The sequence below is a fragment of the Phoenix dactylifera genome, chromosome 8 (assembly GCF_051530095.1).
Source record: "Phoenix dactylifera cultivar Ajwa chromosome 8, Ajwa_hap1_PhDact_Kaust_v1.1, whole genome shotgun sequence".
Taxonomy (NCBI): domain Eukaryota; kingdom Viridiplantae; phylum Streptophyta; class Magnoliopsida; order Arecales; family Arecaceae; genus Phoenix; species Phoenix dactylifera.
This window is the reverse complement of record NC_143197.1, coordinates 24,955,197-24,971,859: the sequence shown is the minus strand read 5'-3', so window position 1 is coordinate 24,971,859 and position 16,663 is coordinate 24,955,197. Positions and strand designations below refer to the sequence as shown.

The window sequence follows — 16,663 nt, the reverse complement described above, 5'->3', positions numbered from 1 at the left end:
AACCGTGAGGTAGTGGGCGATATCTTTAGGAAGTTAGAGGATGTGGAGGCCGCGATTGCCGACTATCAAAGAAGAGAAGATCAGGTGGGCGTGCTCCCCGAAGCCGATATGGTGAGCCTCCGGGGACTCCTCGCCACTCACCACTCGATCCTGCGTCAACATAAGATCTTCTGGAGACAAAAATCCAGAATTCAGTGGGTTAGAGAGGGTGATCGGAACACTAGTTTCTTTCACCGCTCTACGATTATCAGAAGGCAGAGGAATATGATCCGATCCTTGCGGGATGAGCAGGGCCACCGGGTGGAGGGTGATTCGGCCATCAGCCATATCCTGCTTGATTTCTTTCGTTCTCGTTGGACGGAGGAGGAGAGTGGGTCTGATGCTACCGGCCAGCTCCCGAGGGCTGATTCCCAAATCGATATGACCGAGAATGCTTTGTTGGTTCGACCAGTGATGGAGGGGGAGGTGCGTGAGGCTATCTGGGCACTGGGGGAGGATAGGGCCCCTGGTCCAGATGGCTTCCCACCGTTCTTCTTCCGGAGATACTGGGGTATTATCCGGACTGCAGTAGTGGAAGCGGTCTTGTGTTTTTTCAGTCGGTCAGGGATGCCTGACGACTGGAAGGCCACATTTGTCACGCTTATACCAAAGCGTCAGGACGCGGCTGAGCCGAGCCACTTTAGGCCGATCAGTTTGTGCACTACTTTATATAAAGTTGTGGCAAGAATACTGATGGATCGTATGAAGCCCCTCCTCTCTGGCATCATCTGTCAGGAGCAGGGTGCTTTTGTGAGTGGTAGGAGTATTTCCGATAATATTATGGTGGCCCAAGAGATGATGTGGGATCTTCGACGGGCCTCGAGGCGGCGAAGCCTGATGGCTGTCAAGCTGGATATGGAACGAGCTTACGATAGAATCAGATGGAGCTTTCTTAGGCTCGCTTTGGAGAGTATGGGGTTCCATGAGACATGGATTGGGTGGGTTCTGGGGTGTATTCGAGGACCGAGGTTCTCTATCTTGGTCAATGGCTCTCCATCCCCGTTTTTCAGTTCTACTATGGGGCTTCGGCAGGGATGCCCGTTATCTCCGTATTTGTTTATCATTTGCTCTGATGTCCTGTCTCGGGCGCTGCGGGCTGCGTGCGCCGCCGGAGAGCTGGGGGCTTATGTCCCAGCTCCAGAGGCCCAGCCGATATCACATTTACTTTTTGCCGATGACTGCCTCCTCCTGACTCGGGCTCGCGTAGCGGACGCTCAGGCTATCAGAAGGGTTTTGGCCGCCTACTGCACTATATCCGGTCAGAGAGTGAATGGCCAGAAATCCTCTATCTCCTTCAGCCCCAGCACGTCTCTTGGGGTTCGACGGGAGATTCGGAGGATTCTGGAGATGCCCGAGCAGGACGGGACCTGGACCTATCTGGGTGTTCCGATCTTGGGTAGGAGATTGCGAGTTTCCGAGTGCACCGGGTTGGTGCAGCGGGTTCAGAGCAGACTAGAGGGTTGGCGGGCAGCGTCCCTGTCTATGATGGGCAGAGTCACGCTGATTCGTTCTGTTCTGGGCTCCATGCCCATCTATCTTATGGCAAATACGGTGGTGCCAAGATCTGTCCTACTGAAGATTGAGCGACTTCTTCGGGGCTTCTTATGGGGCTCGCATGGAGGGGGTCGTGGGGTGCACCTGGTGGCATGGGAGCGGATCTGCCTCCCCCTCAGGGAGGGTGGTCTAGGGGTGGTGTCTCTCCTGGAGAGACGAGAGCTGCTCCTCGCCCGACAGGCTTCCCGTTTCATCTTGGAGCCGCAGGGGTTTTGGAGTCGGATTATGACTATCCGGTATGGGGGGGCAGGCCCAGAGGGTTGGGCCCGAGGAGGGCGGAGATGCTCCTTTTTATGGCGTGAGATAGCGAGATACTTGCCATTGGTGTCGAGTCACACTCGATGGCTGATAGGCGATGGACGTAGCATCGATGTAGCCGGGGACCCATGGGTCGATGGCCTTCCTCTGCGGCTTTGGCCGACTACGGTTAGTGTCGAGGCTGGGAAGGGTCTACAGGTCTGTGATCTCATGACCCCCGGGGTGGCTGGCTGGAATGAGATTCAGTTGGCCCGATTCTTCGGGCAGCATTTGGCGGAGCGGGTCCGCTCACTCCCCTTACCACGGAGTGGCGGACCAGATGTACGTGTGTGGAGTTCCTCTACCAGATCCAGGGTCAGGATGGGCGATCTCTCCCGCATCCTTAGGCGGGAGTACGAGCCTGGCCCGAATTGTGCCTGGATCTGGCGATTGGGGCTCCACCCGAGGGTAGCGTTGTTCCTCTGGAAGGTGGTCTGGGACCGCCTTCCTACTAGGGCTGTACTTGGAGGTCGAGGTGTGAGGATCCCATTGGTGTGTGGGGTTTGTGGTGTGGCCGAGACGGTGGATCATGCTCTGTTTCGGTGCACATGGGCTAGGGGCACTTGGCGTCTGGCAGGGGTCCCATAGGTCGTATGGCGGGGTAGGGACCCGTTCTTACAGGCCATGCGCCAGGGCTCGGAGTCCCCGCTGCTTCGCCAGGGGGCTGTTCGAGCGAGCTGCACTGCCTACCAGATCTGGCTGGCTAGGAATGCTCGTACCTTCGACGAACGTCGTATGTCGCCGCGATTTGTGGTCGAGTGTGCCCGCGTTCAGGCGGCTGAGCTGGGTTACACCATCCCTGTTGGAGGGACCTTGATAGCTCGGGACACCTGGGGTTCCCACTTTGCTTCGGCAGTTTCCCGTACGGTGTTTTTCACCTGGGAGCCCCCACCCCCGAGTTTCCTCAAGGTCAACTTTGATGGGTCTGTTTTGGATGGTGGCATGCGGGGAGGCGCGGGCTTTGTTATTCGGGACCCGTCTGCCAGGGTTGTGGCTGCCGGTGGCAGTCAGTTATTTGACACTTCGGTTCCGAGTGCGGAGCTGAGTGCAGCCTGGGCGGGCCTTTGCCATGCACGGTATGTCTTATAGGCTAGGTCCGTCATCCTGGAGGGTGACTCGGCCACCGTCATCAGTTGGATCCAGGGGGGTCTAAGGGGTGGCGGTAGTGATCATCCCTTGCTCCGTGACATTTGGGCTACGGCGGGGGATGGATGGGCTTTTCAGGCCAAACATATTTACCGTGAAGGGAATGGTGCCGCGGATTGGGTAGCTGCGTACGTAGCTCGTCACTCCGGAGGCATCTTGTGGATTGGTGATGGGGAGTTGCCCTTGGCACTCCGAGGTATCCTATTTTTTGACCTTATTGGGTGTATCCGATCCCGTCAGGTATGATCCACCCGCATTAGCAAAAAAAAAAAAAAAAAAAAAAAAGGTGAAGCAGAAGTAATTCAAATCTATATGTTAATATATTATACCTATCATTAGGGCTGCAAGCAGGCCAGACTAGATCGGTAATGCGATGACCTATGCGGGCATATGTTCAGTTCTACATCAGTTATTTGCTGGATGGATTTTGGGTACTTATACAGATCAAGAAACCTAAATAATACTTTTCGCCTAACCTTTTTGAACGAGGTCTTAGGTTATTATAGATAATTGGCGCAACTCAAATTCAATCCATTTTGAACCAAGTATAATGTTGATTTTATCAATCCATCGGATTTTTTGGGTCGAAACGTGCCGACAATAATCATAACATAAACCACGACGAACATGTATTAAAACTGATCGTCCGAGTTCCTTTTGATTAAAACATAACAATATGGCTGTTGAAATTGAGGTTCTTAAACAACCAAACAACCCCATGAGGTTATTAGGTGAGCTTTTCAATTATAAGATGAGTAATGCTAGGAGACCATCATTTCATGTAATTAAAAAGTTCTAATGCGTGGGAGGTGGGGATTAGCTTAACTCGTGAAAATTTGTACAATATATAGAGGATAGTCAAATTAATGCTAAATTGCCAAACTAAAATTTGTAGGTCCAAATATTTTCTTTTTCTTTTTTCTTTAATTTCTTTGTGAAAAGCCAAACTAGATTTTTTTTTTTTTTTTTTTGCAAGCAATGAACTATTAATGTACCCTAATGATGGTCTAAACCAGTACCTTTTCCATTTATTTAAGGCTCCTTGTACTATTCCACAAGCATGAATGAGTGCTCCCAACAAATGATGCTTTTAGCACTTAAAATAAGTTATGCTTTTAACTTCATGCATTTGGCTAGTGCCTAACAAGAGAAATTTCGAAGGGAAACAAATGCCAGGATTTTATCCAAGGACAAAGATCATCTTGGGGCTCACTCGAAGGCCTCAGAATTGTAGAGAAACTGAGTAGTCTCCTAGATTCTGGTTAGAGGGACAATACTGGTTCCTTCTTATTCTTTTTCTTCTCTCTCTTAATTACCTTAATAGAGAAAATAGGTTTTATCACTATTGTTCAGTATAACTATTATTGACTCAACTTTTAGGCCTTTTTAGGCATGCTGGCCTGAAGCTCCATTAATTCTTTCCATGAATGGAGATTGATAAAAAATATACTAATCTTGAGATATATGCTTAAAATTGTTCTTGTTTATCTCAAAAAGTATCTCGAGACGAATTCATGGTGGGTGTCTATCTAATTAAACAAGGTAAGCATCCGTTAGAAGTCCTTGTCATCTTTATAAAGGTGTTAGATGTGCATGTGTGATTAGATTATCAACTACCAAGCAAGCGGTAAAGCTTCAATTTAAGTTAGGCTACCTCAAGCACAAGGCTGGATGACCTAGGCCAATATATAACTTGTTAGGTGGGACTAGAAGTGTAATTGCATACGTAATTTTAATTCAAATTGAGTTTTAGTTGGAAGCTTAGGCTATGCAACTTTCAATGCCCAACCTAAATTTCAATAATAGGGTTTTCCGAGTTGCAAGAAATTGAGCTTGACCTGCACAAGGCAACAAGATTATCAGCCACAAACTCGACTAAAGATTGGCTCAAAATATTGATTAAAGTCCAGCTAAAATCAATTAATTGATCAATCAGACTCAAGCCAAATTACATAATCGGTAGAATTTCCGAAGTTAGGTCAGACCCATTTAAATGGTCAGGTTCCCCATGGCAAGGAGCATTGTGGATGCTACATCAATTCCCCGTGTCATTTCCCTCATCCTCACCTACATGTTGACACGCGTGACTTCAAAAGTCGTGGTCACCATCACATAAACATGGAATCCAATAAGAGAGGAGCCCTTACCCCCAACGAGCCGTCAAGAAACCTCAGCCGTCGATTCTCTACATCCAGCATCTCGCGGTGGAGGTCGTACGCTCGAACCGCCGCGTCCCAAATGGCCCCACCCGTGCGAGGGGAACCCACAGTCAGCGCGCACTCCCTCGCACCCCACTATCCTACTCATGGGCCCCACTGTCTTTACTTCCCACGTGGAATCAGACTACTCCCCTCCCTGCGGCGGGCCCACCCTGGCTTCCAGTGCGGAACTTCTTGCAACACTATAAATGGAAGCTTGGGATGGCCCTCTTAGGCTTAGGCGAAAAAAGAGAAGCCTCTTCAGTTGAATTCTTGGGTTCCTTCTCTTCTTCAGCCTCTCTTAGTGTTCTTCTTGAGTGATCATGGGATGCTGCAGTGGTTTCCTTCAGAGGGCCAAGCCCTATATCGCCATGATCTCTCTCCAATTTGGCTATGCAGGCATGAACATCATCACTAAGGTCTCCCTCAACAATGGCATGAGCCATTATGTCCTTGTCGTGTACCGCCATGCCTTTGCTACTCTCTCCATTGCTCCATTTGCACTTATCCTTGAGCGGTATCAATCAAAAATCTTCACAATTGACAACTTTTTTCATATGCCACAGTTTTATGGCGTCGTATGTTTAATGAATTCTTGGTATCATGATATATAGGAAGGTTTGGCCCAAGATCACGTTCTCAATCTTCGTGCAGATATTTGTGCTGGGTCTCCTTGGGTTAGTTAATTTACATTGTTATACATAATAGCTCTATGTAACATGTCATGAAAGATTACCATCATAATTTTGATGAGAATATTAAATGACAATTATTTTGATAATACAGGCCTGTTATAGATCAAAACTTCTACTATGCGGGGTTGAAATTTACCTCTCCAACCTTCTCCTGTGCCATGAGCAACATTCTACCGGCCATGACTTTTGTGATTGCAGTTTTATGCAGGTAGATTCGAGAGGGACGGTATTAGTTTTACTTCTTTATTTTTGTAATAATCCAAGACCTAGCTTAGCTTAATGATATTATTTATGCATAAATATCTAAGATCTACTCGGTGCATAACCGAGGTGGGACAAAATATACGCCTGCATGGGTTCTCATAATTTTTGTGTTATTTTGAGTTATTAGTTGATTGCTTTAATTAATGTGGTGAAGCTGAAATAGGATGGAGAAGGTGGATCTGAAGAAGGTTAGATGCCAAGCCAAGGTGGTGGGGACTTTTGTGACTGTGGCAGGAGCCATGTTGATGACCCTCTATAAAGGACCTATTATGGAGATGGTGTGGACCAAGCATGTCCATCCTCATAGATCAAGTGCACCAGAAACCACAGATTCAAGCGACAAGGATTGGATTAAGGGCTCCATCTTCGTTATCATAGCTACGTTAGCCTGGGCTTCTCTCTTTGTCCTCCAGGTAAATTAGCATAAAACAAGTGTTGAAGCTTTTCTATACGTTTCAGCTATCCAAGCAGATAAGCTTATCCATGGCGCTTCCTTTATAGCAAACAAAGTGACAGCTTCGGTTGCTCTTCTCTTGCAGGCGGTAACGCTTAAACAGTATTCGGCTCAGCTCTCTCTCACAACATTGATCTGCTTCATGGGAACCCTGCAAGCCATTGCTGTGACTCTCGTAATGGAGCACAAGCCTTCTGCTTGGACCATAGGCTGGGATATGAACCTCCTTGCCGCTGCCTATGCGGTTAGTCTCTCTCTCTCTCTCTCTCTCTCTCTCTCTCTCTCTCTCTCTCTCTTTCTCCCTCCCTCTCTCGCTAGAGTCTAATAACTTTGGGGGAATACACCACTGCAGGGGATTGTCACATCTAGCATTGCATATTATGTCCAGGGACTAGTGATACAGAGAAGAGGGCCAGTCTTTGCCTCGGCCTTCAGTCCTCTGATGATGATCATAGTTGCCATCATGGGCTCTTTCATCCTCGCAGAGAAGATCTACCTGGGAGGGTGAGATTGCCATGTTCATACCTATAATTCTATAACAAAGAAAGACAAAGTTCATTTTGTTGTTTTTTTATTTTTATTTTTTTGTAACTTCAAGACAACAATTCTAAAGTATTACCAATATTTGTTATTATGGATGCAGAGTTCTTGGCGCAGTTTTGATTGCTGTGGGCCTATACTCAGTTCTCTGGGGGAAGTACAAAGAGCACAAGGAGAGTGAAGCCATGGCTCTTCCCTTAGCTTTAAAAAGAAGTGAAGGAAATGGGGAGGGCATAGATATAAAAAACGAGGATGAGAAGGGAAAGAAAGCCAATGGCATGAGTTTCTCCACCTCCCATGACCTGTCAACTATGGCAGTTGGATTCCCAATTCCAGAGATTCCCATGAAGGTGGAACCACCAAAGGCCTAATTTCTACTATCTAGTACTTCTGAAAGGAGAGAGGCACACAGAGATAGTGAGGAAGAGAGCTCACTGAGTGTTATTCCTTTCTTTTTAGTCTTTGGCCATCTTATCTTTCTTCTTGACCTTTTGGTGATGTAGTGGACTTCTTGTAAGCAGACTTCAGACTGGGATATATAATGAAGAGAATTTTATAACCTCTCTTTTGAACACAAATTAGCTTCCTTTTCTTCTTCTTCTTCTTCTTCTTCATAACAAGACCATCAGAGTATTTCAGAATAGTTAGCCAAGTCCCTCTGAACTAGATGCGTTGGTACTAGAGGGAGCAACCCTTCTCAATTATTTTGAATAAGTTTATAGATGACTTTGTTCGAATAATGAATCACGAACTAGAATGCAGATCTCGCTGACTAGACTCGTGATTCCAATTCGGCATTTGGACAAGTATATAACCGAGGTCATGCATTCGATCATGTTAGGACAAATTTGATTTGGTTGTGCACCTTTTGAAGGAAAGCCTTGGAATATATTCAGAAAGTAACCTGTAGCAAAACAACCACCCTGCAAATTGTTAAATGTTATAAAAGATTAGGCTTGCTCTCCATAATGAATATGCTCGAAAGAGATCCTGTAAGGTAAAAAAATGGATGCTTAAGAGCAACAACAAAATTGGGATTATTGCACAAACAAGTAGCCACTCAATCTAGCTTTTTCTCTTTTTCTTTCCCCTTGATGCAGAAGATGGAAGAGACCCATCAACCCAACCATTTTCCCTCATTCAAACCATTCAATCTAGATAATTAGGAAGGTCACCAAAGTAAATGTTGGATACTCACTTGTTTGATGATTGCCATCATCATAAACATCATCATCCATCTCCCAAACGTACTACTCTATCATTTGCCCAACAATAATTTTTCCCTTTTCTTGGCACTTAGTTATTTGATCTCCTTTAGTGAAGAACTACTTTCTGAAATAGATGTTACGTAGTTTTATTCTCCAAAAAGTCACATTTTAAGCAATTGGAACCATACTGTGATAAACTCTGCTCTTCTCAGGAAATACAGATAATTTTAAGATAATAAGAAAAGTTCCATATCATATTAAAAGAATTTATAGTTGGATGAGAAGATTGAAAGCACATATATATGTGATACAATTTAGTCTCGCTTCAAACACTTGGAAATATTAGACTGGGAAAATGGATTTTAGCTGAGAGCACTCGCACCCTACATCCGAATGGAGGAGGTCCTGTGTTTGAATCTCATGAGGTGTTCTCCCACATATTTAAAGCAAGAAACCGCATCATTTCTTTGAAATGTTTGGTGTCACCTCCTCTGTTATTCTAGTTATAGAGATATAGCAGCACTGGATATGCTTCATGAAGCACAATTTATGACTGAATTCAATGAAGTAGTAGTACCTGGGCTTACACTACTAAAATTTTCATGAGTTTTTGTTCTGCAGGATGCATAAGAAAGTCATGCATACCAGATGAAATACACGTAAGATGGAGAGGGAGGAAAGAAACTTGAAAAGGATTAAAAATCTCACACAGAATGGATCGATATCGGACCCTGCCCAATCTTTTCTCACAAAAATATGGAAGATCAGTAACTTTTCCCCACAAAAAATCTTCGGTTATGTAGACAGTAATACTAGATTTCTCATGAAAGATAAAAGAAATTAGTCTATAAATCAATCACCTAATACCCTGAGTTATTGTGCCATTTTGAATAAAATAACTTCCCAACCAAATCTCCCATGTCTTATTTGATAGCTTCTAGCTTCTCCAAAAGAGAGATTGTGGTGTAACTGCTGCTGGCTAGCCTCTCACTTTTGCAACTACTACCATAATTAAATTTTCTTCTACCATTCACACTTGCAAAATATTTCAAGTTAGAGACAGTTTATTTCCATATGCTATTCATGTAAAAAAAAGAGAAAATCTATAATATATCCAAGCCTCAAGATATTGCCCCCTTTTTTCGATGGAAAGATATGGCATGCTGAACCAAACCAAAGAAACATTAGTCCCAATTGAGAGTACTTGGTGGGGAACAAGCTTATTGCATATCGCATTCAGTAAATTGATGGCGATCATTGCATTTCTGAAGCCATCATTATTTTATATGGTTAGTGATTATAGCATGTAAGCCCACTTGGAAGCTCAAGCCTGCATGGAAATCACTAAGAAGACAAAGAGAGCAAACATTGCGTGATATCTATGCAACAACGATTCTCCACATACTTCGCCATTTCAACAACCCATCACTGCTTTTTTATCACAATTAAACCACTACTTCAGAAGATTCTTACCAAAGCTTTCTAACGTTGCCACTTGTGAGCTTCCAAGCTTTGTTTTTAACTCGTAGGAGAGGATAAAGGAGGTTCATTTCATTGCACAACATAACGTGACATGGTCAAGGAATTCCATGACGTGATTCTGGAAAAGAACTGGATATGCTTCATTCCCTCTGTACATCCACCATGACAAGAACTTGCATCAAACCTTCCTTACTCCGAGAGCACTACTGGGGCAAATGTTGGTTTTAACCTAAAACAAGCTAGCTTTGGAATGAGATCCCAACGCTTACATCAAGAGCTGTTTGATGCTTTCTGGGAGATATTAAAATATACAAGATTTGTTTCATTGCTGAGAGTGTAGGATGAGCAATAGGGAATGAATGGCCATGCACCTGACACCAATTCCAAACAGATATCTTGAGATCACCTAAATTTTAATGACATGAGCACACAAAATTGGGAAGGCAAAGGTGGCAGCACCTATATGGGCAATGATATTTAAGGAGATACAGAGTACTATCATGCCAACATCCCAATCTCTTGAAAGAGAGGCTTTATACTACTCTGTTGTATATTAGCACGGTTGTGAGGCGTGAGATCACATAAACATCCTGTCCTTATCTTTAATGAAATATTGTATTGTATCATGCAGTATGTTTGTGGATGCAAGGGAATGTTGGTGAGAGATGGGTGGCCTAAAATCCTAGAGCACATTGGTTATTTGATGAATGGATGGAACCTACGAAATTGGCAACATCCATGAGAAACACATTTATTAGCCATGAGGGGCCTTCAATTCAATCAAGACTGCTCTGAAATCAATAAAAGAAGGAAAAAATCATGGTTCCTTCGTCTTTCTATATAACAGAAGCCTTAAAAGTCAATTAAGGGAGGCAAGAGTGGGCCAAATGGAAAACAAGCAAAGAGAAGCATGGTGAGTTTAATGCCTTTCAATATCACTGCAAACAAAAGAAGTTGGAGCGCTGTGCTCAGTTTCTAAAGTTTCGCTGCACACGTCCACCACTTATTCATGAGCTTGCCAAGTCTGGTCTCTCTCGATGTGATGATGCTTGGAACGCTGTTACTATTCCATCACTAGCTACCGACATCAAATGCTATTCTTCAAATGCGAGTCAAGATCCATCATCTCCTCTTGTGGACCTGATGGCTACCTCAAACCAACCAAAAACTTAGGAAGAGATGCCGCACTGACACTGTGGCCTCAATCCTGGAGAGCTCTCTCTCTCACACAGCCTCATATTCACCACCAATATCCTATCCTTATGGAACCTTGAATTCATGCCTTCAGAAGCAGTGGCGCATTGAATAGGGTGTGACAAATCATTCTAAGGAGAGTTCTCTGTACTGGCGAGAGACAGCTGCCTAAAGTACTTCGTGACTTGTATATAGTTACTTTCTGACATTTTTAGATATAGTTATACTAAAATGGTATGAGTCGTCCGTTGTAGCAAAAAAAAAATAAAAATACAAGAACTCTAGATATGAAACTATCAAAAATAAAAAGTTAAGAAAGAAATAAAACAAAAAGAGTGGGAATACTGAAAGGGATGCAGCACCAATTGGATATAAGTCCAACTTTATTAGAGCTTAGTTACATAAGATATAGATAACAAGCAACGAGAGATTGACCTCTTATCTTTTAGGCAACCGAAACTCGGTTTACTAGTTTGGTCGTTTGTTGGGATCAGTTAACTTATTAGGGACTCGAAATTAATCTTCTTGTCTCCCCAAATGTTGATCCGCTCCAGAGAATTGCCGATAAGATTGCATGGCAGGAAGCAAAATCAACCAAGATGAAAGAACTTTAGTGAATAAGTCAGCTAGCTAGCTGATTTTTCCTTGGCTATGTATCCAACATGCAGATCACATTGCACCACCTTCTCACCCACAAAGTTATAATCAATTTCAAAATACTTTTTTAAATTGAGCAGATATCACTGACCAATTTTAGTTCGTATAGTACCACCTCTTGCCACTTAAGTTCACTAATTAATAATGTTCTTGAAATCTTTTAGAGAGAGCATGGTAATATCCTCATGAGATTTTTTTATTAATAAGAATTTATTCTTTCTCTAAATTTATCTTTCTCGATTTTATCATCCTTGTAATAATTTCCAGAGGATCTTACTCAACATAGAAATTGATAACAGAAAGTATTGGGCGGACAAAAGGTCGAAAAAAAGTGGTAGTGGAGAAGACATCAGCGAGTAGCCATGAAAATGGAAAGGTTGGAGGCGGCAAGTGAAGATGACCATGTAACGACGGAGGCGAGCATGAATTAGCAATGACCCATTGAAGGAGGCAAGGATGGACTACTCCATGAAGGGTATATTTTTTAGTGGGATCAGGTCTATCACCAAGTTGGTGAACTAGACCATTCAAGCTATGAAGCAATACGAACGAAAGCACCTGTATTGCGCTCTTTTCTATTTTGTTCATCTGTGTGTGTTGCTCTGCGGTTCGATTGATCTACCAGCTTAATGCTAGACCTGGTCCAACCAATAACCACTCCTTTAGAGAGTATCCGGTCTGGATTGCATGGAGAACCATACGATGGGATGGTCCCCACAGTTTCTACAGCAAAGAGCTAGTTGTTTGATTTAGTTTTTGTGGTAAGCAGAGAACTAGCTTTCTGAATTTAAAATAAAAGGGCCAGTTGGGCCTTCCCATAAACTATGATGTTCTAATAGAATTTGGACATTGATGTAGTTACGGACTTTCCCATCCCTTTTCTTTTTTTCCCCTCTTTTCTCTTTTTTATTTTCAATTTTTCTTGTTTGTACCTATTTCATTTCTAATGAAATATATGATGATCTCTTCCAACATTTTGCCAAAAGAAAAATTCTTAGATCAAATTATATTACTCATTTCAATGATTTTGCAATATCCTCATATTAGTTCAGGTTTTGAAGCCTATGTTTTATATGTTTCATTTCGGGTTGACATATATAGTAAGAAGACATAGTTTCTTTTTACTAATTTGATAAACCAAACCTAGTTTTAGTTCCATGGGCCTAACTAGCAGTCCAGCTGCTTGTTTAAGTTTCTTCACTAGCCTAAGCTTTTCACTTCAAGGATAGATAGAGTCACAAACTACTTCATACTGTGTTGCAAGAATACTTTCATCTTAGCAATCCTTGCAAAAATACATACATATTGTCGGAAAGTCATGGAGATAGAAGGATAATACTTCTAATCTCATGGCTAACATGATTATCGTTGTGATATGGTGTTTGGAATCTAATGTATCTGAAAATATCTTGGCAAACTTCAAATTAGTAAATGTATTGCTAGAACTTGCTATTTTACAGTCTATGACTTTGTATGTGCACTTTCTTCCTTACAAAATATATCATTTACAGAAAAGAACATCATCCAAAAAAAAAACACTGAATCATTGTTTTCACTAGTTTTGTCCTTAATTTGGTGCATATTGTAGTCAACTCAATCTAAAAAATTGAGCCTTTAAGTTTTAGGAACAATCATCTACACCAATCCTTCTCCTTGTCACTAATTATTCCATGTAATACTAAATCACACACTGATGCTTAGGATTATAGAGAGAAAATAATTCACAAAGCTCATGAAAATGTTTAATGCTAAAGAACAATTATATCAAAAAAAAAAACTATATCAAGAGATTATCAAAAACTTGTGGCCTAACACAAATATAAAGAAGAATTTCTTTTCTCACTCCTTTCTCTTCTTTTAGTTTATTTTTCTTTCCTTCTCTCTCTTCCTCTCTTGACCTCTTTCTTTCCTCGGTCCTCAGGTTAAACAGTCAGCAAATTCTGCTCACGGTCATTTCACCACCAACCCACTCCTTTTATGAGTGGTTTCTGTTCCTGAAAGAGAATATTAAAGACCAGCAACGTCTCCAAATCCTTTGAGCCGTAGCAATAAAGCCACTTATCATTTTACTCGATTGGATTTACTGACAAAAAAATTTTAATTCACAAAATGATATGCAAAATTGACTTATCTACAGTGATTAAAGTTATAATATTTGCCAAGACAAATACAATAAAACACCTATAATTCAACTTCTTGTTGTGAGATCTCTCTATGATGATCATAGTGCATATTATTGCTTTGAACTTGTCTTCAATCTCATCAAACTCCAAAAATTTCAATCTAGTCGTCATAATTTCCAATTCCTATCTCTCAAGTCCATTTCTTTTACTCCCTCAAAAAAAGTCAATTTTTTTTACAAGTTTTAGGTGGAGACTGGGGGTGTAGCACTTTCATTGCCTCCATGGATGAAGTCTTCTGACTCTTTGACCATGGCTACACAAGAAAAAAAAAGGTCCCCCTTCCCTTCAAAAGAAGGGAAGTGAGCAGCGCCGTAGGGTAGCCACTCCTAGCTTATTAAACAAAGAATTTGACCGCAGGTAAAAATGCAAATGAACCAAGGCATCGCGTTTATTAAGTTGCTCATACTTGACTCATTACATGAAATACATATTTGAGTTCAAGCCAATTTTGATAATAGATGTTGAAGCCTTTTTAATTTATTAATTGAATAACCATGAATGAGCTTGTTGCAAACCAACCTAAGCTCTTACATAATAGCCGTTAATATTCAACCTATGTCCTATCTATATAAATGGAAGAAATATTTCAAATTTAATATTCAACTATTAAAAGCAGTTCTTTTATTTGATACATTGTGGCTTCAACAAATATCTTTTCGAAGAAAATAATGTCTTTACTCTATCATTATTCTGACATTTTAGTGATTTATAAAATAATTATTATTTTATTTTGAAATATTTCTATCTAAGGTCTATATAGATGTTTGAGCAAATTATGGTTCTTTTGGTTAAATTGAAATTCTTTGCAATCCCCCCACCCCCCAAAAAAACAAAGAAAATATTTGGGACCCATAAGGTTTGGAAGTGAGAAAGAGGAAAAGTGTGGTCAACAAAAAAATAGAAAAATATTTCGTATTTGATTGAAATTTTAAAAGAAAGATATAAAAGTGGTTTTTCTATAGGAATAAAATTTATACTGTTCAATTTCCATCGGCTGAATATTGGGATAATTCGTTTTTCCAAAAAATTCTTAAACTTTTAGGCAAAATTAGAGTAAGATTTTTTTTTTTTTATTAAGGATATAACAAGTATTTACACAACTGCTATAAAAAGTAGATGCTTATCCAAATATAGGTCATTCTAAAATATATCATCTTTTTATAGTCAACCGAACATATACGGATTACTTTTTCAAGCACCAGCCTTTTTTAAAAAATATATTATAGTAAAAAAAAAAATTTGTGAACCAAACGACTCACCAATCATTGTGGCATGTCACTTTTTGAGTGAATCCAGCTGACCTAAAAATCAGGATGTAAATTGGGATGCCTTCATCAGACGTCCATGCAATGCTCTCCTTTGGTGCTAGCACATGGACGGCCCATGTGTTGAATAGTCCTGATGACTAATAATGATAGTGGAGTAGGATTTGAAACCATGGGCTTCATGAAATCGGCCCATCTAACCATATCAAAGACTAATGCCATTGGTCCAAACCTAGCAACAAAAAAGAAGGAGATGAGTTCCTTCTTCTCAAATGTATTTTGATTAATTAATAAGCCTTACAAATTCTAGGGTCTATCTTCTTTATTTGCTCCGATAAAAGAGTCTATGCTCTTCCAAATTAATTCCAAGTTGAAACAACCCCACACTGAGTCTCGCCATAGGAGCGATGGTAGCGATAAGAGGAAGACCCGACGTATCCACAAAATCATTTGCCTCAAGTGGACTAACTCCATAGGAAAGTTGGTGGGTGTATTTAGAGTCTATCAAGAATCCATGTGGACATGTGTTCAATCCTATATCGTTTATTCGGTAAAAAAATCTTGAATACTTATATAGGACCAAAAAATTTAAAAAAATATCCCTCCGTTAGTGTTGTTAGACGAGATCCTAAATTGGTACACAATCAACTATCCAAATCGAGTCCTCCAAACTAGAAATCCCTACCTAATGGGACCTAAGATCTACTATCGGACCTCATCAGCCCCATAATGCAGTCGGGTGGTAGGTGCCAATTTTTTTATACTAGGGTTAGCCAAAATTTCTACGGCCATGGGCAATGATACCTAATATTTGTCTTAAAAAAATTATTCACAATTTATTACTCGGCAAGAGGACAGCAACAAAGTTACATCGTACATCGTGGAAAATATGGAGGATTATATAATTTCCGTCCGCCCCCAAACGCCCTCTTAGGGCGTGGCTGGATGCGCTGTCTCAAGTCACTGTTCCTAGCTCTACCTACCACACAATGTGCACCACACCATTCATTTCTTTTTCTTTTCCTTTTCCTTTTCCTTTTCACAAAATAACTCATCAAAAGAAAAAAAAACCCACCCATCTTTGACCACTACGTGGAATTCATGCAGCATATGTAACACCCATCCCCACCACACGGTTTCCATACGGAAGGTAAAACAAAGAGAAAAAACAAAAAATCATATGTCAGTGAAGCTTGTTCATGGCTCTCTCCATTTTAATTCACCCACTTTTACTCAAACAGATCCAAGTAATTATTGAGAAAGATAGTTCAAGTTCTAAAATAGATGTATATCCAAGGACTAGATGTAAGGTGGTGAACTAGAGAGAATCCAAACTCAAACATGTGATCTTGGAGAGCATGTTAGTCTTGTATTGGACCCTCGCCTAGTTTGATAATAGCAATTAATCATCTAGTTAACATATTAAAATAAAAATTTCTTGCCCTCCCACCTACCACCTCTCTCTTATATATATATATCCCATCCAT

General features: G+C 41.4%; 1 protein-coding gene across 1 annotated transcript; it reads left to right on the top strand.

Moving 5' to 3' along the window:
- The first annotated feature begins 5,467 nt into the window (after positions 1 to 5,467).
- Positions 5,468 to 7,746, top strand: LOC103706281 (WAT1-related protein At5g07050-like). The gene is made up of 7 exons (XM_008790338.6): positions 5,468 to 5,751; positions 5,849 to 5,911; positions 6,021 to 6,137; positions 6,357 to 6,606; positions 6,733 to 6,891; positions 7,000 to 7,151; positions 7,291 to 7,746. Exons 1-7 carry the CDS (start codon positions 5,558 to 5,560, stop codon positions 7,556 to 7,558), a joined length of 1,203 nt encoding a protein of 400 aa, XP_008788560.3. The 5' UTR covers positions 5,468 to 5,557; the 3' UTR covers positions 7,559 to 7,746.
- The last annotated feature ends 8,917 nt before the right edge of the window (positions 7,747 to 16,663 follow it).

Excerpts from the sequence above, each read along its gene's own strand:
- LOC103706281 (XM_008790338.6), top strand. The coding sequence starts at position 5,558 with ATGGGATGCTGCAGTGGTTTCCTTCAGAGGGCCAAGCCCTATATCGCC. Across the intron at positions 5,912-6,020 it reads TTTGTGCTGGGTCTCCTTGG|GCCTGTTATAGATCAAAACT; the intron begins GTTAGTTAATTT and ends TTGATAATACAG. Across the intron at positions 6,138-6,356 it reads GTGATTGCAGTTTTATGCAG|GATGGAGAAGGTGGATCTGA; the intron begins GTAGATTCGAGA and ends AAGCTGAAATAG.